General features: G+C 51.0%; 2 protein-coding genes and 1 long non-coding RNA gene across 5 annotated transcripts in view; 1 reads left to right on the forward strand and 2 right to left on the reverse strand.

Moving 5' to 3' along the window:
- Positions 1 to 1,265: 1,265 nt before the first annotated feature.
- pim2 (Pim-2 proto-oncogene, serine/threonine kinase) lies at positions 1,266 to 6,952 on the reverse strand. Its single transcript, XM_015363620.2, has 7 exons — positions 6,598 to 6,952; positions 6,043 to 6,149; positions 5,642 to 5,692; positions 4,295 to 4,515; positions 4,037 to 4,206; positions 3,768 to 3,944; positions 1,266 to 3,344 (listed from the first exon to the last, which is right to left on the reverse strand). Exons 1-7 carry the CDS (start codon positions 6,659 to 6,661, stop codon positions 3,196 to 3,198), a joined length of 939 nt encoding a protein of 312 aa, XP_015219106.1. The 5' UTR covers positions 6,662 to 6,952; the 3' UTR covers positions 1,266 to 3,195.
- A 49-nt stretch (positions 6,953 to 7,001) lies between these two features.
- LOC138225131 (uncharacterized) lies at positions 7,002 to 10,501 on the forward strand. Its single transcript, XR_011183703.1, has 3 exons — positions 7,002 to 7,146; positions 8,589 to 8,755; positions 9,959 to 10,501. It is a non-coding gene; the product is annotated as an uncharacterized lncRNA (long non-coding RNA).
- A 58-nt stretch (positions 10,502 to 10,559) lies between these two features.
- Positions 10,560 to 12,955, reverse strand: part of otud5a (OTU deubiquitinase 5a) — a 59,036-nt gene continuing 56,640 nt past the window's right edge. For all 3 annotated transcript variants that reach the window (XM_069184191.1, XM_069184181.1, XM_069184175.1), the window contains exons 7-9: positions 12,162 to 12,366; positions 11,426 to 11,542; positions 10,560 to 11,004 (exon numbers count right to left, since the gene is read on the reverse strand). In XM_069184191.1, coding sequence (XP_069040292.1) covers positions 10,883 to 11,004; positions 11,426 to 11,542; positions 12,162 to 12,366 — 444 coding nt within the window. In that variant the 3' untranslated portion in view covers positions 10,560 to 10,882. The remainder of the gene's footprint in view (positions 11,005 to 11,425; positions 11,543 to 12,161; positions 12,367 to 12,955) is intronic.

Consider the following 12,955-nt stretch of genomic DNA (forward strand, 5'->3'; position numbering starts at 1 on the left):
TCTCGGTTAGCAATATAAATAGTAATCACCCACAGTCTGTCGAATGGCTGTGTGATGCGTCTAGTGTGCTGGCGAAGTGTCTGTGTGCTTGCCACCTCCCACTTTCAGCCTCCCCGCTGGCTAGCCATGCTGCCCGCAGAGTGCACCAGTCTCTCCTGCCAGTCTGTAGCCTCTGCACATCAAGCCCTCCAGCGCCTCCTCGTGGCGACAGATGGTAACCGGGTACCGCAAGGCCCCCGGCTCGACTGCAAGGGACTCGGAGGTGGTTCGGTCCCCAGATGTGCGGCACGCGTGGCCCACCGGCGTGCGGTTATGCACTAGTGCCCACGACGCAGACCCCCCAGCGATGGCCGAACAGCCTCGCTGCCTTGGCAGAGCCCTGGGAAAGGCCAGGCTAAGGGAGTGAACCCCGACAGAGAACCCGGATGGGAGCCCCGAAGGCGCTCGCTTCGACCACTGGTGATCTCTCCGGGCCCCACTGACGAGGCTGAGAGGGGGACTCTGACGACTGGGCAGCCCGGGGTCTCGCGCCCGCTCCAGCGCCGCCGAATACAGCGACAGAGAGAGAGAGAGAGAGAATCTCCCACGGCGGACCAGTAGCACCACTGATCCCCGTTCTGTTCCCATGAAGCAAAGCTTTCCCGCCAGAGGCCAGAATCGTGCCGAGGTGTGACCGTGAGCACACGCCCTCTCGCCCCCGCCCGCTTCCCCTCTCCGGTGGAGGCGCGGTGTGCACGTGTGCCAGCTGGCAGGGCTGCCCTGCCCGGGAGTGGCATCAGGAACTCCTGGCCTGCCCTGCCCAGAGCGTGGGCGTGGGGGGGCGTGGCAGGCAGGCTGGAGAATAACGGACTGTTCCCTCCTTCCCTGCTGCCACCTCACCCTGCTCTAGGCTCCACGCTGGCCATCCCAACACGTTCAGGCAGTCTGCCTTAATCACACAGCCCTTAACTGCATGTCTTTTTTTAATCAATGGTACCGTGCAGCAGCAGGGAATCATAAACGGGCCGGTTTTGTGCCGACTGGTAGGTTTGTTATCGGCGCCTGTGCTGCATCTCCAAGTATATTCTAGGGCCCAGCGTCATCTCTGACCCCTCAGCTCACCTCTGGAAGTAAAGAGGTGTAATAGGCCTTGACAATGAGCACCAAAAACAGGAGTTCAATCATATCTCCTCGGCGTGAAATTGTTCAAACGTGGCACACAGTTATGAATAGTTAGGTCAACAAAAGAGGAGTAAGAAATGATATGCACACATCCATCTTGTAGATTTTTTTAAAAAAGGTGTCTTTATTCATCAGATGGAGAAACAAATTCTCCCTGACATTTTTAAAAATAAATAAACATTTCTGAAAGCTCCCCAACCCCCCCTTTAATTTAATGAACAAGTGACAAATGTCACATTACATCATTACAATACACAAGTATTTACAAGAAACAATAGATCACTAACCCCAGTATTTAAACTAAGATTAAAAATTCATATGGGTTTTTCACAATGCCTTTTCTCATCCAATCCCAAAGCAATATAAGGTGTGGAAGCAACGGGGACTTTGGGAATTGAACCACAAACAGTTTATTTTTCCGTTTTTTAGAAATCAGGAGGTTACTTGTGCTAAATATGTTGGAACGACAATGATGCATGAACTGCCTGGCACGTGCCTCAGGTAGCACAAAGCAGACCAGAGTGCAAACTACTGCACAACAGCCAGCGGGGCTCCTCCAGTACCCCTCGATCTCACCTGCGGCACGTTTCTGTGCACACGAGGCCCCTCCGTGCCTTAACCTCACCCCCGTGGCACAACGCAGCCAGTTCACAAGCAGAGGCGGAGTCTGGAATTATAGGGCGCACTTAGCACAGCAGCCTGTTTGTTGCACAAACATCAGCATACTCACATGTTACGGTATTCAAACACAATCCTGAGTGATACTTAGCACCAAAAAAACAACAACTAAATTCCATCGACACACCCGGTTTCAGCTCTGTAACATTCCCAGCTGTGTGTCTGGGGGGGTGGTCAAAGGTTTTGACAACAGAATGATTTTTCACCCCCCACCCACCCCCACTCCAGAAGGAGAGAAGGGGTTTTATTTCCTTAAACGTTAAAATAAATAAAAAATGTGTGGAACTCAAAGCCAGAGTTAGAGGTCCTTGGAGTGAAAATTCAGAATAAAAAAATATTCAAAATTGCACAAAAAAAAAACCCAGAATTATTAAAAAAATATTCTTGGTCACCCACTGTTCTTACTTTTAAGGAATTTAAAAGAGCAACAGGGGACACAAGTCAGATCGATTTGGCCATAATGTCTGAACAAAGAGGCACTCTCTCTCTCCGAGTCTGGGAAGAACTGCAGGTGGGGAGGACGGACTGCACAGCAACAGGGAGAAGCCAGCAGTGTACTAGTCCTTGGCCAGCCCGTGGGACTGCCGTTTTCCTCCTCTTCAGTCATCGCAAGCACTTCCCTGGGGATGAGGACAGTCCAGGTACTCAGAGTTCAAACTGAAGGTACTAAAGGTCAATGAAGTCCTGAACAAACTTCTCGTCTTCCAAAGTCTTTGGAGCTCCTACCCATTACCCAGCAGGGGTGGGAAGAGGACAGGAAGTAGACGTCTCCTCTTAAAACGAGGTACCAGAGCCGCAGTGAGCAGTAACCTGTAGAACCAGGTCATGTCACAACGGACGCCAAGTCACATACAGCTTCTGAACAGTCAATTCTCAGAGTCCGATTCAAGGAGGAAGGATCTGGACATGCATTTCACCACCACATACAAAGCAAATACACCCCATACCTCCCCAAAATACTTGAATAAATATTAATAAGTTACAAAAGAATGAGCACTACAGCCATAATAATCTGTGGTCACACAGCCATTAACAGATCCGACCGGCCTGTGCATTTTGTAAACAGTTGTAACATTCAGTATCTCTAGTCTGTGATGATTGTAAATACTCCCCACCTCTCCGATTGCAAACCCTGAACAGTGTCCCTTTGGCTGGGATGTCGCTCTGTGGGAGAAGATTCCTGGACACTAGCCAGTGGCTCTGTTGCAAATAAATATGCTTGTCAAAATCCCCCAAAAATAAATAAATAAGGGTGTGATTCGCAGGGGGGGTGGGTGTTTGTGGCAACCGGCGTGAGGACCACAGGATCAGGCACGTCCAGCATACTTCTCCCACTCCGACAGCGCGCGTCCCAGCTCACAGGCTAGACTGGGCGGGCAATTCCGCCCCCTGCAGGTCACTGTACTCCTCCGAGGACTCCATCCAGGGGTGGTGCAGGATCTGCTCCAGGGTTGGCCGATCCTCAGGCCGGAAGGCCAGGCACCAGCGGATCAGGGACTGGCATTCTGTGGGGGAGGGAGAGGAGGAGGTCAGGTCAGAGCAGCGCACCCCAGTCCCTCAGCAATGACCCACAGCACGGGTCACACAACCCCCGACAACCACCACCTACAGCAACAGCAGCTAAAAGACAGGGTGGGGTTGCAAATCACCGAGCAATGCACCCAAGCACCTAAGTGCTGCCTCTAATTTGAGGTCATTTTCATCCAACATCAAACCACATCGCAATCTCTCCCTCAACAGCAGCAGCTCCATCATATGATCAGCTGAACGAAACTGCCGCCGGTCTCATTGTGGACAGAAACGCAAGATGAGGTTCGTTGTTAATGCACCAGGAAAGGTTTAATCACAGGACCGAGGCAGTTTTCGGTTTGGGCAAAAAAGTCGCACATGACCCTGGCCTGAGCCCCAGACCGCAGTGCCAGTCTCACCTTTGGAGAGGCGCCGGGTGAAGTGGGGCTGGGCGTCCACGATCTCGCGGTCGCGCTCGAAGGGGATGTCGCCGCACACCATGTCGAACAGCAGCACGCCCAGGGACCAGACGGTCAGCGGCCGCGCGTGGTAGCGCTGGTGCAGGACCCACTCCGGGGGGCTGTACACCCGAGTGCCTGGGGGGGGACGGGACACTGGGGTCACACCTCGGATCGGCCCGCCGCGTGTGGGTGCGCGGAGGAGCCGGGGGGGCCGCGCCGGCGCTCACCTTCGAAGTCGGTGTAGAGCGCGTCCTTGAGCAGCGCCCCCGAGCCGAAGTCGATGAGCTTGACGTCGCCGGTGCGCGTGTCCACCAGCACGTTCTCGTCCTTCACGTCGCGGTGCACCACGCCCCGCGCGTGACAGAACCGCAGCGCCTCCACGATCTGCCGCAGGAACCTGCCGGAACAAGCGCAGGGTTACGCGAGGAACCACCGGGGGCGACTCTCCCCTCCCCGCGCGCGAGGGTCGACCGGGGGGCACGTACCTCTGCGCCAGAGGCTCCTCCAGGGCCCCCCGCTCCGTGATGAAGTCGAACAGGTCCTGGCAGGGCTGGGGTCTCTCGAACACGATGAGGAAGCCCTGCCCCGGCTTCTCGAACCAGTCCAGCATCCTGATCACGCCCCGGTGGGCCGGGCCGGAGCCGGCACTGCCCCCCAGCCGCAGCAGCAGGGCGATCTCCATGGGAACGAGGTGGGGCTCGTTGGGCTGTGGAGCAGAGCGCTGCTGGTTAGTGACCAGGCTCTTGTCTGAAAACCGGGCGAGATCAGGTGCCAGCAAGCAGGCTTGTCCTTCTAAAGAGGCTAGGGTTACCTTTCCTTAGGCTTCTAGACTAGCTGTCATTTATCATAGGCTAAATCATAGATTAATTAAAATGACCTGACTTGAGTAAGACCAGGGTATTGGAAGAAGGACAAATGATATTTTAATCATTTCTACAAAATTGAGACGTAATTGATCGAGCGTAGTATTAGGTGACTGAGGAATGTTGCAGCTGTACTCCAGACCATGCCTTCACCTGATCCAACTACTGACGTTGGCAAGCAGGATTCAGAAAGGTAACAATCAGCGGCTTTAGCCCGAGAAGCCCCATTGATCTTCAAAACAAGGTCTGACGCGTTGTTTTGAGAGTCTGTCCGCTCGTAGGAGTGCCTGTGGGGGCGGGGGGGGATTCCGTCTCACTTCTCGCACACGCGGAGTTTCCACATGGCTTTGTTTTGTTATCGGACACCCCCGGCGCGTCACTGTGACGTCACTGCCGAGAAGGCTGCCGCTCGGAAGTTTCCAGCAGGGGGAGTCCGGCGACGGGACTTCCTCCCGACTCCCAGAAAACTACGTCAGCGGCCAGGTACTCCCGAGCCGGGCCCGGACCAGTCCGCCCGAACCCGTTCTGCAGACGTTTAGGACTCAAGCTAAAACGTGCCACCTTGCGCTTTTCGACTGCCAACGACTTAGTTAGCTGCGGTTTGGCGGCAGTCTAACACCGTACCTCAGCACAGGTAAATCTTCTCTTAAAAAAAATAAGGAAAACAAAACGTTTTCCAATAACAAGAACAAAGAAACGCCTCCCTCTGCTCGCTCTCGACCTGTTCTAGATTTCCATTCATGTTTCATTCAGGCTATAGGAATTGCGAAAGCCTACACAAACGAAGTTGCAGGACCCGCCTACGAATACTAGTAAGGCGCTTCATCCGAAACCTCGCAATTGAAGGGAACAGGTTTAGTTTCGACGCCCCAGGCGGCCAGCAAACATTCCCGGTATGGGGGAGCTAAAAGGATTAGCCTGCTCATCAACGGCTGAAAAAGCAGTGTTAAGCATCTTAAATGTCCTTACCAGCCGGGCCCACTGCTGAACTCTGTCACTTGAAATCTGTTTTATGGCCACCTAGAGAAGGAAAACAGGAATTTAGTCATGCAGAAAGCTTGATCGATAGAAAATGCAAGCTGCAAAGCAGACACCATTGAATGAGCATTGTACTGCAGCCCGAACAAAGTTGACTCGACTTCTCAATCTCTCCAAACTACGAGATTATATTTACTACAAAAGAGGCACCGAGCATCTGCAATTACAAGTTCACGAACCTCAGTGCCAAAGAAAACAGCTGTTTGCTGCCCCATCCCAGCTCCAACTTCCCCCATTTACATATGCAAAGCCCGCTGCGCACACTGCGCCAACAGCTGAGCCGTGGAAGTAAGAACGCGCGGCTTGTGCAGCTCAGCAGAAAGTGGACTCACCTGCAGCCCGTCCGAAAGGCGCTGTCCCGCGAAGACGGAACCGAACCCGCCGCTTCCCAGCAGCGGGCCGACCTGATAGAGCTTTTCAAAGGGCTCCTTCGGTGCAACTGGAGAGCAGAGCAGAACTCGGGTCAACCCAGTACACACAAGTCACCCCAGATACAAAAGCCCACTAAATCTTCTTCGGAAGCACGGTGATAGCGACACCCCCAAACTATTTTCGGCTTTCACACGAGTGTGCCTCCCGAGCAGCTTAGCCAGGCTCTCTGGCAGGAGTAATGTTATGACCGCCAGCAGCAGCTGTCGTTGCGTTTTACTGCGGGTGAAGGGTGAAGGTCCAAACGTTACTACGCAGACGTTAAGAAAAATCGAAGAGACGCACAAGGTATTCTCTTCTATGCAAATACCTAATTTTATAAACCTATTGCGAAAACGTGCAACAAGGTTGTTGTTGTTGTTGACATTTTCACATAAAGCCCCGCAGCTAATAGCATTAAAACTGACTTTCATATCTTAAAAAAAGCGTCAGGCGGCGATACAAGCTGCATCCCATACCTTGTTTTGCTGTGAGTTCATCACCCTTGTGGACGAAGATCTCTTCGATGCATTTATCCAGCATTTTGGAAATTCTCCGAGAGCGAGACGCAGCGGGTGATTATTTAATACCGTCCCAGTGGAAACACCCAGGGCTTGCTTTCCAGTTCAAGGGCAGTGGTCCGTAATCTAGACACACACGCAAATCCTGATAATGGAAGAGAGGGTATATCCAGTGAAAGGTATATTCCACCGCCAGGGAACTCCCAGCTGTGAGCAGAAAGAAGTTCAAATCGCTGGCCGCCAAGCAAACACACACCAAGCAGCTCCAACCTCCTCAGACCTGAAATGACTCCTCGGCTCGTGTTGCTGTTTTTTTTTACTAAGTTTACATTTGTCGCCACGCCCCTACCGCGCCGTCCCTCCAATCACCGCCGCCTTCCGGGGGGGCTTTTGAATAGCCAGCCAATCGGAGGCGAGCGTGATTTGAATATTTGAATATTCATGAAAGAGCCGAACAGGTACCCCGAAGAGACGTTCTGAGAACCCAACCGTCCAGCTCGAGTTCCGGTAAGCGACCGCCGTGCGGTTTTGATAAAAATGATTATGCTTTTTTTTTCCCTCCCCTTCCACGTTTGCTTCCTTGTAAAACCCCTCAGTTTAGCTCTACTTTTTCTAACGTGCCATCAAATATTTGTTTTACGTTTTTGCACTGAAGCTGAAAAGTTTTTGCAAAAGCCTTGTTACAATATCCTTTTCCCCATTTATTGCATTAATTTATCCGTTTGTAAGACGGGGGGTGTAGCCGCCTGTTGCTTTTCATTTTAAGGGGTAATTAGGACTCAGTGCACGCACAGCACATTTTAACGAATGCCATTTTCAGAATGTTTATGCCTAAAAAGGGCACAAGAACCGAGTCGTTTGCTTTTCCCCCCCAATATGCAGCCTGGAATTAAGCCGTTTGTCTCTCTGCAGCCCCCTCCAAGCTTTCCAGCTTTTAAATACACATTCTCTATCCTGAGCTGCCTCCGGTTACCTACAGTTCACGTAACATTTCTTTTATCAGACTGGCAACCAAAGGTGACGTTTCTTTAAAGTGAAATAAACCATCAACAAAAAGGATGGTTTATCATTTTTCATCCAGTGGTTCATCCAGCTCACATCAACAAAATGAAACATCAACTTTGTCTTCCCCAACCCATAAACGTCAATCCACCCCCTGCTCCCAGCCTGTTGAACGATCATGTTTCTGGCTGTTAGCGTTGTTGTCTTTATTGGTTAATAAGGCACGTCAGGCTACTAGAGAGTGAAACAGCTGGTCTCGTTTCAAAACCGGTTTCCCGCCACAGAGGCGGGGAAAGGGTTAACACAAGATTTGCACCTGCTTGAATGTCGAGATAAAAACGACTCAAGGACCCCGAGCTAAGTTTACCACTAAACACCAAGTTTTAAACTTCAAGTCTCCTGCTAACACGTCAGAGTAAAAGGCACTGTTGTTGCTTCTCCAAGTAGTATTTTTACAATTAACTCTGCTGGGCAGAAGATAAAGAAGAACGTTTTATTAAATGTGAACAAAATAATGCACGTATGGCTTTAACACTGCGACATTTTCCAATTGCTATTAATGATAATATGTGGAATTATCTTCAAATATTACCTCACTTCCAACGCGAAAGTAAAGTAGATTGTATGGATCAAAATACTCTATTAATAAAAAGAAAATTCAGGTTACAAATAAATCTTTGAGAAACACCTATACTGGGAGTTAAGTGTGGAAAATATCCTAAAGGAAAATAGATTAGTCTTGTGCGACGAGGGCAACACTTGAGCGCGCCTGCGTGCAGCGCCTCCTAGTGGTTGCTGTAGGTGGAGGTCGGCCTGCAACTCGGATTAACCGCTTCAGCGAGCTCTCCGGGCAGAAACAATAGCGGATCATAAGAAAAACAACATGAGTCAAAATGAAACTCTTTCATATCTATACTGAGATTAAAATCGCCGATTTGATTTCCCAGGCCCCCGAGTCAGCGCTGCAGCGTGCGGGGCCGTCCCTTCCTGCAGAGAGGGCCAGGCTGACGAAGACGGCCCAGGTCTCGGGATCAGTCAGCGCCTGGCCTGCTGTTCTCGTTTCTGGCTGAGTCTAAGATCTGCAGAAAACCACAGCCAGCAATGCTGACTTACAGTTACATAATGGGCGGGGCAGGGGAGTGTCAGGGGGGTGGAGGGAGGGTCAGGGGAGTGTCAAGGAAAAGCGATCCAAAGGCTGAGGAGCACCGACGAGACTGGTGCCTGCTGTGGCCCGGAGCGAGTGGCAGGGCGTCTTGGATGCCTCAACACGATCAGCTGAGGGAAGAACAAACACAACACGACGTGAAGAGAGGTTTCTGTTGCCCTGGAAACACAAACCCAGCTCTTCCTTGACATTACCCCATTAACACAATGACGTCAGTTAAATCTAAACCCAAAGAACCACAAATGAAGAGCATTACAGCACCCAGGTGGGCTTGCGCATCATGCACACATTGAAGTCACATACCTGGGCTGGGCCGGGAGACTCCATTCAGCTTCGAGAACAGGGCGGCCCAGAAGTACTTCTGATGAGGTGCAGAGATGTTGTTGTAGGCGAATACACTATGAACTGGGAGCATGTCCTGTCCTGCTTTATAGAAGTTGCATGCATTCACAAAAAAAAAAATCCAATTGTGTTACCTCTCACCCAGTAACGTTGAGGCAGAAGGATATGCTGAACACAAAATGTTAAGGAAATCCTGTGGTTTTGTGGTTAACAAAATGAAGTACTACTTCTAGCAGTTGATGGAGGGCTCTGGGCTCAGCCACCTGTGTGCCCCAGCTGACACCTCCCCAATCACACACATTCCTGGGTTTCCAAAGCCTGGAACAAGGGAACACGTCACCCCTAACACGGGCTTTGCAGCCTTGCCTACCTGTCCAGTTCAGAGATGCCCTCAGATTTCACTCTCCCAACAAGAAGGACTTTTCAAATGTTATCGCACCTGGGTCTCAGAGGAACTGATTAACTTTGAAAGCTCATAGCCATATTTCTAATATACCAGGAAGCCACTATGGTGCAGTCTCAGAGGGCTAAGATTGGAAGCTTCCAAGATGTGGAAAAATTCTCCTCTTGGCAAAGAACACAGGCAGGTTGTAATTCAAGGGTGTTCAGTCCTTTTCCTGGTGGGGCCAGTGTGTCAGCTCGGCTCTTAACCTACATCAACTGATGGTCGTCTAGTTCAGACAATTTACTAGCTTCTTCCAGCCCTTCCCTTGCCCATTCTTTACACTCAGACAACTTCTTGACCCACCAGCCCTCTAACTGCTTGTGAAACAAAATTGTAAACCATTTTTTCCCCCTTCGTTTCTGTAGTCTGGCTGTTGTTTTTCCAAGTGTTGAGAGGTTGGAGACTCTCGAAGGACTACAGAGATTACAGCATGGAGCAGCAAGACGGCAACTCCAGGGCAGGGTTCGTGCTGGACTTTACAAAACATCTGACCTCTGACCTCTGCGTCTGGAGCAGTGGTTCCCAATCCTGGTGAGCCACACAGCTGCTGGGTTTCATTCCAGCCCACGCTCATTAGATGATCCAAGCCTTACTTGATCTTAACTTAATTCACTTCAATGGAATCTTTGCCTTTTGTTTCTAGTCAGAAGTTTTTATTTCACTTACAAAACACAATGGTTAAAGGTCCAACATGCTTAAGAGCTGGGAACAAACCGTTCACATCCATCTCAATTTTATTAAGTCAACGAGGGGTTTGCTGGCGTGACTGAGGGTTCGGCTGGAATGAACACCAACAGGTGTGTGTGTCACCAGGACCAGGATTGGGAGCCATTGCTCTAGAGGCTATGTGACTAACGCAAGAGGGAACTCTACATGGGAAGGGGGCATTCGACAGTCCTGTTAAGCCACCTGAAAACCCCATAACCCTGTGCGGCCATCAGTAAATAATGATACGTTTTATTCATACAGGTTTTCTTTTCTTTTTTATTCCAAGAAAAAAACAAGTGTATTTTTTCATCCCAAAAAAGAGAAAATAAAACAAAAATTATATTAATCATTAAGAAGATAAGTATGACATTATTACAATTTTCTTTTTTTTTTCCTCCTTGATGTCTGTTTATTTAAACATGCACCTAAATAAGTCCGATGGTGTCTAGGCATTAGAAAGGGCCGGGGGCTGGGTTCGATAATGTGGAGGCGTGTGGGGGGACGGGGGCGGGGAAGCGAAGACCAGGAGACGATCGAGATGGGCGACTTCGTTCCTGCTGCAGCTGCGGAGGCCTCGATTATCAACTGCTGTCCGGGGAGGGCTCTCTGTGCATGCTGTTCTTCTTCATGCTGTCGAGGTACTCTTGTTGCGACACGGCCAAAACCGAGGCCAAGATCTCGTCGTCCTCCCAGTCCGTTAGTCCTGAGGGCGGGAGAAGAGATGAAGGCGGACGCCACTACTCGGCGCGTACTCTTTAAAACTGAGACACCGGGACAGCGTTTTATTTTTTTTAAATCGGAGCAGAACATTGCCATTAACCTCTCGTAGCGCTGCAGGTTAGGAAGTTCCTTGCTCAAGCTCCCATTTAAATTCATGAGGGTCAAAATAAAAGAAAAGGTTTTCTAGTGAATCCACGCACTTTCATGCTCATCGCACAATTGAGTGATGGTGTAAGTACTACATACTTAATCGTGTCTTTTTAATTTCCAAAGTGACAATGGAGGACCCAACAGCTCTGAGGAAAGTGTGGAATGTGTTCACTCATCCTGCTTCTAAACCTGCGAGGTAGACCCGTGCCCAGTGTCCACGCCCCAGTGCCAGCCCGGGCCGGTCCTCTCCTTACCGAAGGCGGTGGGTGACATTTCCTGCATGATGGCCCGGTATTCCAGGGCGGGGTAGAGGGACACGAGGGGCGATGGGGTGGCCCGGTCCGCCCCCACGCACGACTGGCTGCTGGGACCTGGGAGGCAGGGGGAGGAGACAAGGACAAGGTCAGTAGGGGGCAGGACACGGCCGAGCCCAGGTCTAGGAGGAAAGAGAGACGGGTTGTGCCGAACCTAGATCTTTAAGGAAGACAACAGCACAGGCACACAGTCACTGTTTTTTATTTAAAAAAAAAACAGTTTTATTATGCAAAGGAACAAGTAATAGGTTTATTCCATCCCGAAAAGAGAAGAAAGAAAACACGTTTCGGCTGTGGAGCCTTCTTCGGGCACCCGCCTGCACAGTTTTATTATGCCCGATAAGAAGTGGGAGACCCTGACTTCCAATGTGGGGCACCAGACTGGAACATTGAACAGGTCGGCCTGCACCTTACACAGGCCCTGCCCTTCTGGAAAGTTTCCCCACTATATGTGGATGAAAACTGCACAGACTGTCGAGACGCTGGGCATGGCAACACACAACGTGGCACGAGAGGTCCTTCTGGCTCATGGTGCTTTTGTCCGCACTCTTGTAGAACTCCCAGATTTATTGAAGACCAAATGCACAGCTCTCTTCAGGGCTGGGGTTGGAATTCCTATTTCTACGGCGTCCCACTGAGGCGCAGGGCCACGGAGGGGCTGACAGGAGGGGCTGACCTGGCGCGCAGGGCGAGGGGGGCTTGGGCAGCATGAGGGCGGCGCCCGCGGGGGAGGGGGGCTTGGCCGCGGCGTCGGGGTGGGGGTCGGGGTGCTCCGGCGAGGGCGCGGAGCTGCGCTGCCGGGGGGAGCGCCCGCTCCACTCCTCCAGCCCGCTGGACGCCGCCGCGGTCGCCGAGCTGCAGGTGGCGCTGGCCTTCCGGGGCTGCAAGAGGAGAGACGGACAGGACAGAGAGTGAGGGGGGGGGTTGAGGCTCCATCAGAAGCATGCCCCCCCCCCCCCTCGCGCTCCACGGTTTCACCTTAAGGCCGCTGTGCGCTCAGGCTGAAATAAGGGATGACTGAAATGCCTATCCCTTGAGTAACTCTGCTGCAGGGCAGACTGCATTTACGAGAAACCCTCTGCTTAAGATAAAGACATCTGAGCACTTTCGCACACGAGGCCTGAGTTTCAAGGTGTCGCCACCACTGTTCTGTAGCTACGCAGACTCATTTCCAAAATCACAGGGCTGGCGTGACCAAGAGGCTTCACAACCCTTGAGTTGCACTACATCTTCAAAAGATCACACCTTCTCAACCTGATTAGCACGTTTTCACAACAGCGGCTCAAGGTGTGAAGGAGGAGGGGGAAAGCTTTTTGCAATGCAAGTTATCAAAAATAAAAACAGGAAAAACATAATATTATACAACAGAATCCTGCCATATCAAACCCTTCCCATGTCTGTCTTTTCATTTTTCAAATCTTACCCACCATAAAATTCAAGGACGATACTTTCTTGCACAAAGTAAATGCC

The sequence above is a fragment of the Lepisosteus oculatus genome, chromosome 2, assembly GCF_040954835.1.
Source record: "Lepisosteus oculatus isolate fLepOcu1 chromosome 2, fLepOcu1.hap2, whole genome shotgun sequence".
NCBI classification, from domain to species: Eukaryota; Metazoa; Chordata; class Actinopteri; order Semionotiformes; family Lepisosteidae; genus Lepisosteus; species Lepisosteus oculatus.